At 35.5% G+C, this 13,443-nt stretch overlaps 1 protein-coding gene across 3 annotated transcripts in view; it reads left to right on the top strand.

Moving 5' to 3' along the window:
- Window positions 1–13,443, top strand: part of LOC145293270 (apoptosis-stimulating of p53 protein 2-like) — a 403,954-nt gene that overhangs the window by 85,306 nt on the left and 305,205 nt on the right. The window contains exon 1 of one of the 3 annotated variants that reach the window (XM_080139867.1): window positions 624–780. The exons of the other annotated variants lie outside the window; for them this stretch is intronic. Coding sequence (XP_079995993.1) covers window positions 639–780 — 142 coding nt within the window. The 5' untranslated portion in view covers window positions 624–638. Of the gene's footprint in view, window positions 1–623; window positions 781–13,443 lie in introns of those variants that run through there. 3 annotated transcript variants of the gene reach the window in all.

Raw genomic sequence — 13,443 nt, 5'->3', positions numbered from 1 at the left:
AATCTTTTGTGATTCGTGACTAGTTATAATCGTTGTTTTCCTCAATCTCGTTCGTTCGAATTGACACCGACATTAATCCGTTTCGTTGATGCATCATTAACCTTGAATCAGCGCTGTTGATTTGAGAAAATGAACACCTGTCATAAAGATGCTCTTTCGTCTACACCAATAAGTCTTCGTGCAATTGCATCTTAAGGAGATAAGCCTCTTTTCCTTGGTTTCTTTATGCTCAATGAGGTAAGCAATCGAATCTTGACACATTGGGCGTGAAATTTGTAATGATTAACGCAATAATCGTGAACGGAAGTGAAGCAAGACATATTCAGTTTAATATGATAATTAATATTAGGTTCGTTTAACAAGTCTTCTTACGAGTCAGTTTCGCTGAAGGACTTAAAGTCGGTGGTACGCTTGAATGGCTGGATTGATTTGTGAATATTTTTACTGCGAATCTCGATTGGCTGTCACACAAAACGAATATATCTACAGATATAAAGAAAAAGAAAATAGAACCAAAAAGTGTACCGGTCATTTGAAGAGCTCGTAGAGATATTGCATTTTATTGGTTTTGGTGGGGAGTCTGGTCTACTTTTAAGTTTTTTTTTTTCGTTCGTGCTTCTGTATCGCGCGGATCGAAGATGAGGAATAGGAAAAGACATGGGAAATATATTGTAACAAGACCGCGGAGTCCGACTCGTGGCTGTTACTTGCACCCGGTACTTAATAACGATGACTGGGAATACGACGAGACCGATGTCATTCTTCTGAAACTTCTTACAGGTTAGTAATATATCTCACGTTTCCTTTCTTTTTACCCTGATATTATACGTCTTATTTATCTAGATAACGCGCACGTTTACGTCACGTGATGCGTTACATCAATAATCTTAAAGATTTCAATCTTTTCATTTATTTAATTAGTTTTTCTAAGGAGTCACGTGACGTGCAGAGAAAAGTTTCAGGGCTCAAGTGTCAAGTGGAAAATAATCCAGAAAAAAATATAGTAATGGTGGGACACAAGTCTATGATATATTCCTCTGAGAATGGCATTTTTAAAACAGGAGCAAAAAGGGCAGGTGCTTGGGCACCCCTAGGGCTCCCCCTCCTCCTGCACGTCCCTGAGTTACGGCTTATAAAACCTCAAAGGTTACTCGAGGAGTAGGATTAATTTTTCAGGTGGAACTTGAGACAACGGTGTAGTATTTTGCTTCTATCTTTTTTTACTAAGATTCACCCCCATGCAAATCAAATTGCCACTGATACGTCAGTATATACGATGAGTTAGTAGCCATGCTTATAGGATGTTAAGCAACGGAATACCTGTTCAAATTACACTCATATTTCTGCATCTTTGTACAGTCGCGATAGCACATTACGCAAGATAAAGTTTAGCTGTGCAAAGAGAAAGCACTTCCACATTAGAAAGTTCTCTAACGTCATAAGACATGTGCACCGACTATGTGGGATGACTGGTGTTGGGTTAGTCGAGGATTTTTATATTGAGGGGGCATAAGTACTGCGAGTTCGTCGAAGCACATTCTATTAACTACTTGCAAAACAGGCATAAGGATGCAACATTGCAGCGAGGGCTCAGTTTGAGCTTGGTTTAAAATGCAGGATTTATTAGATTGGATATCCATTTTTGTACCCTGTCAAATAGAGAGAGACTAGTGTTTAATGCATCGGCTAATATATGGCAACAATATTCGATACATGGGTGACCTTGTGATATCTAAACAAAATCCTTATTATATGAAAGGCTAACGGGGGTGCCCAGCGTTGCCCGGGTGTTTAGCTGGTGGTTTACGGACCACGGGGTGGGTAGGGGTCAAAACAACAATTGGCAGGGGTGTTAAAAAAAGTGGTAGTACGCAGACAGGCTCGAACCCGTAATGCGAAGGAGAAAAAAGGGTTAAAAAAACGTGACGTCTTAGCCGATATCTCTATAGTCCGACCGAAAGCCAAAAGCGATGAAATGAAGTCAATCAAACGGTGATGGTGACTTGCTAAAATGTAGGCGAAAAAATCAACGTCTCCTTGTACAAGTTTCAGAGACGTCGCGCTTCAAAACGATATCAAACCGTCGCGTCTGTCGGAAGTTTTAACGATACATACATACATGCATACATTCAGACAGGTGAGATTTATATAATAGACTAGCCTAGGTACCCGGTGTTGCCCGGGTGTTGGCGGCGTGTGTTTAGCAAAAAAAAAAGTGGTAGTAGGCAGGCAGGCTTGAACCCGAACAGCGAAGGAGGAAAAGAATGTGAAAAAAAAAATGGTAATAGGCAGGCAGGCTCGAACCCGTGACGTGAAGGCGCAAAAGAAAGTGAAAGAAAAACTGACGTTTTACCCCTACTCAATGACGCGACCAGAAGTTCGGAACGTTGAAATTAGTAAAGTCATTCTAACCGATACGATGACTTGCAAAAATGGCGACACAAAAAAAACGACCCTCCTTGTAGAAAAGTGCCCAGTTGAGGGTGAAAGAATTAATGTTTTTAGCGAATTCGTCGATATTTCTCGTCCGAAGTGTCGAGCCTCAAAACAATATTCATCTCGTGAAAATCCGTCGCCTCTGTCGAAGTTTTAGGCAGACATACATAGATACATATATACGTACATATATACGTACATACATACATACATACATACATGCATGCATACATACATTTAAACAGACAGGTGAGATTTATATTAAAGAAGATGGTTGAATGTTTTATAGCAAACATGAATAAATGAAAAATGCTATTCAGGTCGACTTATTTAGTCATTCGTTCTTACTCTAGAACAGTGTTTACAGTTGTTTTTATATGAGTTTATGCACCGAAGGAAAGGGAAATACAACTTGTTTACGTTGGTTTTTATTGACTTTTCAAGGTTACATGCTATGAAGAGAAAATAACAAATTAAACTGCTAAATGTCTTTTTCTTTGTAATTTTCGAGCCTTATCATTTTGGTGTGATTAAAAAAATAACTTCCAGACGATATACCTGATTTATCTAAAACTGTTTAACGCTATACACAAAAGAATGAGGCGAATGAACGTAAAGAAACGGATGAAGAAAAGGTAAATAAAGAGAGGAGAGAGACGTGTTGGGGACAAATGAAACAAAAAATATAAAACAAAAAATAAATACAAGTGAACAATGCATGGTCCCCTCTAAGTGCACAGTGAACGGGGCATAAAAATGGATAAATTCAGCATTTGCTCCCCCCCCCCATTTAGCCCCAAAAGTCTCCAAGGGACGTAAAATCCGGGTGAAAATTTACAAACGCTGCAGTTTTATTCCTTAACATATGTCAATTTGAGTTCTGCACCATGCAAAAAAAAAAAAAAAAAAATGACTGTTCATCATTTGCACCTCCATTTAACCCCAAAAGTCCCCAAGGCCTTATTTAAATTTGAGTTCAGCACCATGCAAAACTTCTAAAGAGACATACACGGAAAATGTTGGACAAACAAAACTGCTAAAGAGACATACACGGAAAATGTTGGACAAACATGGTAAAGAAGCCCTAAAAGAGCCCATGGGGCACGCCCAAGAGTTATCGCGAAGAATAAACAAACAAAATTATATAGAAATTAGTTAATTACAACTTTTCAGAAAGTTTTATAAAATTCCAAGGCATCAATTTTGTTTTTAATAAGCAAAAAAGTGTCAATTTTAGCCATTTTATATCGAAAGACACCCCATAGGGTGGCAATAGGAATTTTCCCAGAAAATCCATTCTGTTACTTTTTTCTCATGTCATGTTTACTTTTTTGTGTAAAATTTCAAAAATTTCCAAGGCATAGTTATTGATAAAATTGTGGACAGACGGACGAAGGCACAAGGATGAATGTAGGGTCCACCCTCCTTTTGTCAGGGGACAAAAAAAAAAGAAAAAAGTTTAAAGAATATAAGGGGAAAGAACAAAGGAATGAATATTGAAAGAAAAGGTGTAAGGTTGACGTTGTGAAAGTAGGAAATGAGGATAGAAGAAAGGAAGGAAAGAAATGGATAAATGGAAATAGGTATATTTACTGACGTCACCACATTCTATAACAGATACGAGGGGAAGACGAATGGACACGTATCTAAAGCAATAGTGGAAACCCTAGATTAAATTCTAGAAGATCTCCAGTTTGTAGTGGAATGGGTCAACAATGGATGGTAATGTTCAGTGTTGCAAAGACTAAGCTCCTTCCCCTTAATAATTACAAGAAACCTTCTCAACCACCAATAGCCATGGCTAATGATACATTACTGTTGTGGTGGCACTCACTCATCTACATATGTGGATAATATTACACATAAATAGCAAGACTCGGTTAGTCTGAGTGTGTGTTAACCAGAAGCCACCGAAGGCCGAGCCGAGAGCAGATACGTTCTCCAGCCAAGACTCTCTTACCTGACAACCATTATGTAAATATACTGTAAATATACTTTTTTTTTATACACTTCTTATTTATCTACCTTTGTTTGCTGAGTCTTCCTTTGTATTGGCTTATACGTTATTTGGTTCAACCTGCAAACATAACAGTTGGCGACGAAGATGAACGTCAACCATAACAATTACCTAAAATAATTTCGTTCAAACTCCTCAGCTTAATGTTTACAGGGAATATGAGTTGGAACAGATTCATTGAGGTCATTGTGGGAGAAATGTGGTCTCTCTCTCTCTCTCTCTCTCTCTCTCTCTCTCTCTCTCTCTCTCTCTCTCTCTACCGCCTTGTATAGAGTATTGTTGTCACATTTGGATTGATGCATCTTTTGCTAGTCTTTCACTCCAGGACAGGGTTCAAAAGACACTCATCAACCTAATAGATCCCCAACTGTCAGCTAGGCTTTAACCTCTGTATCATCGACAAAATGTTGTATCCCTCTGTCTGCTTTGCAAGTATTTTAATGGTAGGTGCTCCAACAAACTACAAGCCCTTGTAACCCCTCGACATAAATAGCCCCGACAAACACAAGCAGCAAAATCCCACCCTACACAGTAGAGATCCTTAGATGCAAGAAAATCTTCTATTTTAATAGTTTCTTTCCTTGAACTGCTAGATTTTGGGTTTCTGATTCCCTAACTGTGCTGACATGCAGAAGTTCAAGTGTAATGCAAACAGAGAATCTGCTGCTAAACTCCCTACATAATATCTCTGCAAAATATGTTCTTGAATCAAAGTGGCACTTTGCCTTGTTTGGGGTTAAAATGCAATAAAAGAAAGAAAAAAAATGAAAACGAAAGATAGAAATAAGGCACGTGATGAAAGGACAAGAAAACGAAAGATGAAAACATCATAAAGGAGGAAGAACAGATGGAGGAGTGACAGAGAAAAGGAAAATAAAGACGATAGAAAGATGGAATAAGGGTAAGGGAAGAAACAGGTGAAGGGGAGAGAAATGAAAACGAACGAAAAATAGAAATAATAAAGATAAAGCCAGATTGAAACTTTTCCACCTTAAAAAAAACGACTCTGGCGTCTAACTCTGTCCCGTGGGGAGGCATTGTAAATAGGAACATTATATATATATATATATATATATATATATATATATATATATATATATATATATATATATATACTCTTCGGAATAGTTTTTATTTAACAATCAGTGGTTATGTAAACGTGAGATTGTTGGTTTACAAAATATTACTGGCAGCAATATTCTATAAGTTATCTCATCTAAACAAGAATTGCTCGATATGCAAGATAGAGCAAATAAATTAAATTGTAATTCAATGAATTTCAAAAAAACTCTCATTGAAATGAAATGACTTGGTTGAGTTTCATATCAAAGAATTTTTATTATTCTAAGCAAGACAAAGAATGTTTTAGAAAGTTTATCTCCTTAACCTATAGGGTTTCGATGTCTACCATTTCATCAGAGGAGTGAAAATATTAGCAAATAGTTATAAAGGTATGCACCCTATTTGCTAAAGTCAGTGAGACATGGAAAGTCAAAGTGAAAATAATACATTTATCAGAAGTCCTGTAGCAGGAGTATTTGTAGAAAAAGGATATGAATGTTTTTGTTGATCCAACTTGTTTGGTAAAATCCATATTATACGATCTTTACATCTTGTTAGCACAGCGTTATTCTATTTTTTTTGTCGACAACATATATATATATATATATATATATATATATATATATATATATATATATATATATATATATGTTGTCGACAAAAAAATAGAATAACGCTGTGCTAACAAGAAACGCCCTATTCGTGGTCATTGGAACTTTTGAAATATTCTTTTTCTCTACACACTGATGAAGTCCAAAGTTGTGCAAATTATAATTTGGTAAAAAGTTATATGAACTGAACATGAAAAAATCAGCAAAGAGAAAAGAAAGAAAGTTATTGGAAGGAAAAAGGAGGTTAGATAAAAAAAAAAAAAAGCTAAGAAGAAATACGCAATGGAAAAGAATACAAATGACAGAAAGAACAAATGAAACATAAACAAAAGAAAAAAGAGAGATAAGGAGAGACGATATAAAGAATGGTGGATGAGAAAGAAAGAAAGAAAGAAAGAAAGAAAAGCGAGAAAGAAAAAAGAAGAAGGTATCAGATAGATAACATAAAAAGAAACGCAGAAAGGTAGAGAAAAAAGAAAGGAAACAGAAAGAAAGCATATTATGCTTAATCGACGTGTTTAAGGATAAAAATATTGTTTCAAAGTGAATCCCGAGAAACCGATGAAATTGCAATTGCATTTAAGCGTGACAGACCGACGGAAATATTGGGTTTCACAAAATTACACTTAAACAAATACTCTTAGAAGCTTAAATACATCAAACAAAACAAAACGGCTCTTTTTTTAATTGGAAGATCTTTACGAGAGTAAAGTAAGGTGCAAGGTCCGTTTTTAATGTACAAAGGAATTCAGTCTCTAAAAAAGGACACTCGATGAGTGCAAAACGAAATTGATTTTGTTTAACACCGGACTGAACCACATTAGACATTATTGATGGCACCGTTCCAAATGAATATTGTCTTAATAGAGTTGAACGTGAAAACAAAATATCAGAACCTAAAAAATGATTTAAAAACAACATGGTCTCTAAAGGAAATATACATTATACCGGTTGTGATAAAAGCAATTGGCATAATAAAAAAAAGACAAAAAAACTTAATAAATACTTGAGAACAATCGCTAGAGGACCAAGCAGTGACGAAAAAAGAGATAGCACTGAAGCGAACAACGCCTATCCTAAAAAGAACCCTCGGATATAAAACCCAAATCTTAATGAAATCAAGTGTTTCCTCCATAGGAGTTAGCTCCCTTTATCTTTTGAAAATAACTGAAATAAATTAAAAAAGAGACATTAATCCAGGTTCAATTAAAAGATTTCTTTTTACATTTGAGAATCCTAGATTAAGAATTGACTATTATATACTAGCAGGTCGTTAAATACGCCTAAATGTATTTTAATTCATGCAGAATTTTGAATTTATTAATACAGAGCCAATTCTCTATTGAATATTTATATATAGCTGTTTGGATTTTCAACAGATATATAAAAACGATGTAAAATTAAACTACTTTAAGCTATTTTATTTATTTTATTTATTTTATTTGCGGACTATTATCCTCCTCTTTATTGTTGTTGTTTTATTCAGTATTCCTATCCAACCGGAAGAAGGCCAGAGGAATAGTTGGCCGGAACGTCGTTAAAGAACAACTATAAAAGATGAGGCTAACTGTCCGCAAATAAATAAAATACAATATACAAATTACTTATCTCAAAAGAATTCCAATAAGTAAATAATATATACTTCAAGCTACGAATGAATATTCTCATGCGCAAAAGTAATAGATATATGTCGGCAAGTTGAAATGAACATTTTGCCTTTCAACTTACCGACATATTTTTGTACGCGTTAGTCATCCATCCAAACAAAAATCATACTCGTTATAAACCATCTTCTGTGTATAATCACAATTTACTGTTAATTTCAGTGTTATGTAACAAGCAGTTTAAGCGTTTATTGGTTAAATACTTACACATGCATCTACTGTTTTATTTATATAAAGAAAATAGGTTATTTTCTTTTAATATCTTGAAATTGTAATTTTCCATATTTCTTACGTAGATATAAGAAAAAATTTAATTGTTTTATTAATTTTTTGTTACTCTTTGTTAATCACGTTGACACACAGGTTCTCGCCAGATCACCAGTTAGGCAACGATGAACCTGGCTAGTACCAGATGGGTGACTATTTAGAAGGGTTAGCCGCTGCATGTACCGCGCTGAGTCGGAGAAATTTCCAGGTTTATATCTGGGGGCGCGTTTTACTCACTGGGGGGGATTAACCTCCGAATCAAAATAGAAAGCAACGGGGAACTACCATCTTTACTTGTTTTTACGAGATTACTATGACTCTACAATTTAGAGGGCCGTGGTCGCCGACGCTGTTAAAACAGCAGGGCTGCTGCTGCTGTTGATGCTGCTTCTGTTGTTGCTGCTGCTGCTGCTGCTGCTGCTGTTGCTGCTGCTGATGATGTGTATGATGATTTTTTTTTTAATTGAAAGACCAACTTACAAATAACGTCTCCTCTATTTCATTTTATCTTTTAATTTTTTTTGGTTTTATTTTTGTTGTTTATTGATAAATTATCATTTACCAAGGCCAAAACGAATTCGAGGATATGATTTAATGAGATGAATGAATTAATAGTTGAATGATATTAGGTTGGTGCAAAAATAATGTCGTTTTATGATGCCCAACTTTAAAAGATCATAACTCCTTTCATAATAAACTTTATTAATCGAACCATTAGAATTGACACATTTTCGACAACAAGAAACAAGTTTTTTTTATCCCTTTAGCATAGAAATCTGGGGTTCTGGAAAGGATGATGTCATTGAAGGCCGATTCGGCACAATCTCGGCTTTTGAAGCATTTTTCGCGCAGGATGTTGTCGAGAAGCTTGAAAAAGTGATAATCGGTGGGCGAGAGGACCGGTGAATATGGCGGACGAGGCAGAGTCTAGCAGGCCAATTCGTTCGGCTTCTGCAGGGTCAGTTGAGCAACATGTGGGCGGGCGTTGTCATGGAGGAGAATTGGCTCCTTTATATTGACCGATCTCCGGGCACATGCGTTGGAGCTTCTGGTGCATTTCGTCAATTTGTCGGCAGTACTTCTCAGCCGTAATCGTTTCGCCCGGCTATATATATATATATATATATATATATATATATATATATATATATATATATATATATATATATATATATATATATATATATCAATGAATTAATTCAGAAATCAAATATAAAAGTAACGTATGTGAGAAAACAATATTCTTTTTGCACCAACTTAATAGTAAATACTATAAAAGAGTTTAAACTTTTCACATACAATCAACTGGAAACAAGAACCGATCCCGAAAACGACAGTTCTTTCTCTCTTTATCAAAATCATCGTCATAGAATGTGTGTGCTAACTGACAAAATATGGAAGATAATCTTAGGGGAATATCGACAGTAAACTGGACATGAATATTATAATCTCCATCAACATGTTTTATGGAGATCATCAATTGGCTGTTTTTGTTTTTTATTTTAGGGTAGCTGAATGCCCCCCTCCATTGGATAAGCAAAGATCTGCCTGATCAGGCGCAGGTTTAGTCGCCGACAGCCCAACCGTAGAGGAGTTAGTACTAGTTTGCATGGTATTAGTAACGAGTAAGAAAGCAGACCTGACTTGAAGTTGTCCATTGTTGGATACACTGCATTTCCTGCCACTTTTCTGTCCTTCTTTGATTTTTGTTATGACTAAATTTATGGCGTCTTGTTATTTTTCCTTGCCTTCTGTTCTTGACGGCGATTATAAATCGAACAGATGACCTATAAACGAACGAAAAACGTGAGTGAACAGGAAAGGAAACTGGTATCAGTTTTCTCACCTCATTAAACTTGCAACGATCTATACGTAAGGAATCAAATTTTATGGAGTGCACGATATGAAAAGCTAATAATACGCAGTGCGTAAGTAAATAGATCTTTTCCTCTGATGAGTCTTTAGTTATCAAAGCCAAAAGCCACTCAAGGATAAGAATTAATGAGATGGAATAATTGTCAGTTAAGAGATGAAAAACATTCTAAAAAGATTAAAAATGGTTAATAAATTGAAGTAAGTTTTATAGTTTATACGAAAACAGTTTTGTTCAGGAATCTGTCAAAATCGGGATATAAGGCATAATCACTTCGGCACACTGATTTCCGTTACATCACCAAAGTTAAGCAACGTACAGCCTAGCTAGTACCAGACAGGTGACCATTTAGGAATATTATGGGAGGTATGGTATTAGATATGCTTCTATGTATAATACCCCAGGGAGCTGAACACTTCTGCTTTGCACAGTTCCAGGTCACCCTTGGGCAAGGTGTAGCACATTTTAGTTTCCATTCGACATTTCAGAGGGTTACCATAGAGGATGTAGGTACAGTTCATCAGCCGTGGTGATGGCAATACATGCAGGAGAAGGAAACTCTGATTAAAAACCAAACGGGATATGAGGAGTCCGTTAGCCCTGTACGGCAATCTTTTTACCGATGGTGTCACAAAAAAACACTTTTAATAAGTTATTAAAACAGCAGTAGTAAGGCTTGGAAAACTGTCATAAGAATGTTCATCTCAGTGCGCAATTTGGTCTAACCGGAGATAGTGAAGCATAAAAAATGTTGTAGTATGTAGGAAAGCAGTCTCGTGTTAATTTGTTCTGTAGATAGGAAGTGGACAGATAAATATAATACCAAATTTTCCATATAATTTTACTTGGAATAATATATGCGGAAGAATGCAAATATAATTATCTTTATATATTGTAACCTACACGCACAATATACAAAGCTAATTATACGTAAGTAGGTGTTTTGTTATTTTTTTTTCTGATGATTTACTACATATAAAAGCCAAAAGCCACTCAACTCTACGGATGACTGCGAATGAGTGTCATTTAAAAAGTGGTCGAATTCATATGAAGACTGAGAATGATTCATGAGATGAATTAATATTTTAGTACTTATGAGTAGAGGTTTTCATAAGAGAATATTCTTATCCTGGTTTTGACTCTCGGGTATATACACTTGTGCCCGATATTATTCATACCCCTCGGATCTTTGAGATTTCTATAAGATTATTGCTCAAACCAGAAGGTAGACAATATTAAAGGGATTTCAAACAATAAATCAAGCATAAGCATTTAATTTAAACTCAACAAATAAATAAATTATGCAAGTTTGAAACATTATACAAAGAAAAACAATAATGGCACTAGTTCAAAATTATTCATACCTCTCTTACTAATAGTCAATAGCATGCCCTTTATTCTTAATAACTGCCTGTAACCGTTTTGGATATTTATCAACAAGGTTTTTACAAGCATCAACACTGATTTTTGACCATTCTTCAATGCAGTAGTTCTCCAAATCCCTCAAATTTCTAGGTTTCCGCTTTTTAACCTCAGTTTTCAATATGTGCCAGAGGTTTTCGATAGGGTTCAGGTCGGGACTCTGGCTAGGCCATTCCAAAACATTAATTTGATTATCCTCAAACCATTTCTTGACTATTTTGGCAGTATGTTTTGGATCATTATCCTGTTGAAGGACCCAGTTTGGTCCTAAATGGAGCTTCTCCGCATCCTGTCTAATGTTTTTCTGGAGTATCTCCAAATATTGCTCCTTCTTCATGGTTCCATCTATCTTGACCAAACTACCTGGACCACTAGCCGAAAAGGAGCCCCAAAACATTAGGCTACCACCACCATGTTTCAACGTGGGTATGGTGTTCTTTGGGTTGTAAGCTTCTCCTTTCTTCCTCCAAACGTAAGAAGCATCCATATGGCCAAACAATTCAATTTTTGTTTCGTCAGTCCACAAAATACTTGAGAAAACGGACTCTGGAGAATTCACATGGGTCCTAGTAAACTTTAGACGTGCTGCAAGGTGTTTTCCGGTGTGCAATAGAGTCCTTCTTGGTCTTCTTCCTTTCAGACCATTTTCATGCAGAGTCCTTTGCAATGTTTGCCTTGATATTTTTATGCCAGAAGACTCCAGATTTTCTAAAATGTCCTTAGTAGTGGTGGTTGGATTTGCATTAACACTTCTTACAATATTCCTGGTGGCTCTAGCAGACAGTTTCCTTTTCCTTCCTCTACCAATCAAGTTGTTTGTTGTGTGGTGGCTCTGGAATTTTTTGATGATGCTCTGTACTGTTGCTGTAGGGACCTCAAATTTCTTGGAAATTGACTTTTAACCTAAACCATCCTTATGTGAATTCGCAATTTTAGTACTAAGACCATTACTAAGCTCTTTTTTCTTCCCCATTCTAATAATTTTTATTCTTTTATTGGTTTTCAGTTGATATCATTTTAATTTCTGAAAAATGCAAAAAACGAAATGAAATTAATCAAAGGTTGTATAAAAGCATTCAAAATAAGAATCAAACAGGAAACAAACAGTCAGAAACTCGATTAATACTGAAAAAATAAGGGGGTATGATTATTTTTGAACATTGCAGATTTTATAAATAGCTGTATATTTCTTTTATTACAAGTATCCCGAGATTTTAAAATGACGAAAATGATCAGAAGAGGTTTATTAAGAATATGTATCAATATGGACGTAAACAATAAATTCTAACAAAGTTACACCTAATAAACTCAATTTTCAAGGGGGGGTATGAATAATATCGGGCACAACTGTATATCCGACACAGTTAGACACTGTTAATCAACCGAGAACCACATCACTCTATACAAAACATATAAAGTATCAAGGGATATATACCCGAGAGTCAAAAACAATGGAAAGAATAATCTTTTATCTTAGCCCTGCTTATCAGTTTGCAAAATATTTAAAAAAATATTCGCTTGTGCTCGCACTAATATTTTAATGCATTAAAAATAACTTTTGCACCGGTGGAGTTAAAACAGGTAGGAATAAGAAATAGATAAAACGTTTCAAACTGGAAAGTCTTAAAAAAGAAAAACAAAGGAAATAAAAACGCATACATCGGAATAGAAAACAGAAAGAGAAAAAAGAAAAGAAATCCTTTCATTATGGAAGTTGACTTACTTTTGTTTAATTCCCTTTTAATATTTGAATATGATTCGTCCTGAAATACACGTTGATCTTTATTAGAGGTTCGAGGACAGGGATGGTTTGTGATAAGAGGATTAGAAAGCAGATATTAGGTTTACTTTCGGCAGCCTCGTATCTCTCGCTTCTTTTATTTTTATCCTTTAGTCCTCACATTCCATGAGCGATGTTTCTGACAAAAGGGGGAGAATTGCTGTTTTATGATTTGGGAATCGATCCGCCTTACACTAATTATTGTCATGCGTGTGTGTATTTTATTTTTTGCTTTTTACTTTGAAGTGGTATTTTTTATCTCATTATGTCAATTTGCTTCATGCATTGTCTGAGTCGATTTTCATACAAAG

The sequence above is a fragment of the Euprymna scolopes genome, chromosome 14 (genome assembly GCF_053919585.1).
Source record: "Euprymna scolopes isolate OS-2025 chromosome 14, ASM5391958v1, whole genome shotgun sequence".
Lineage (NCBI taxonomy): Eukaryota > Metazoa > Mollusca > Cephalopoda > Sepiida > Sepiolidae > Euprymna > Euprymna scolopes.
The sequence above is the reverse complement of the archived record's forward strand: the minus strand, read 5'-3'. Positions and strand labels throughout refer to the sequence as shown.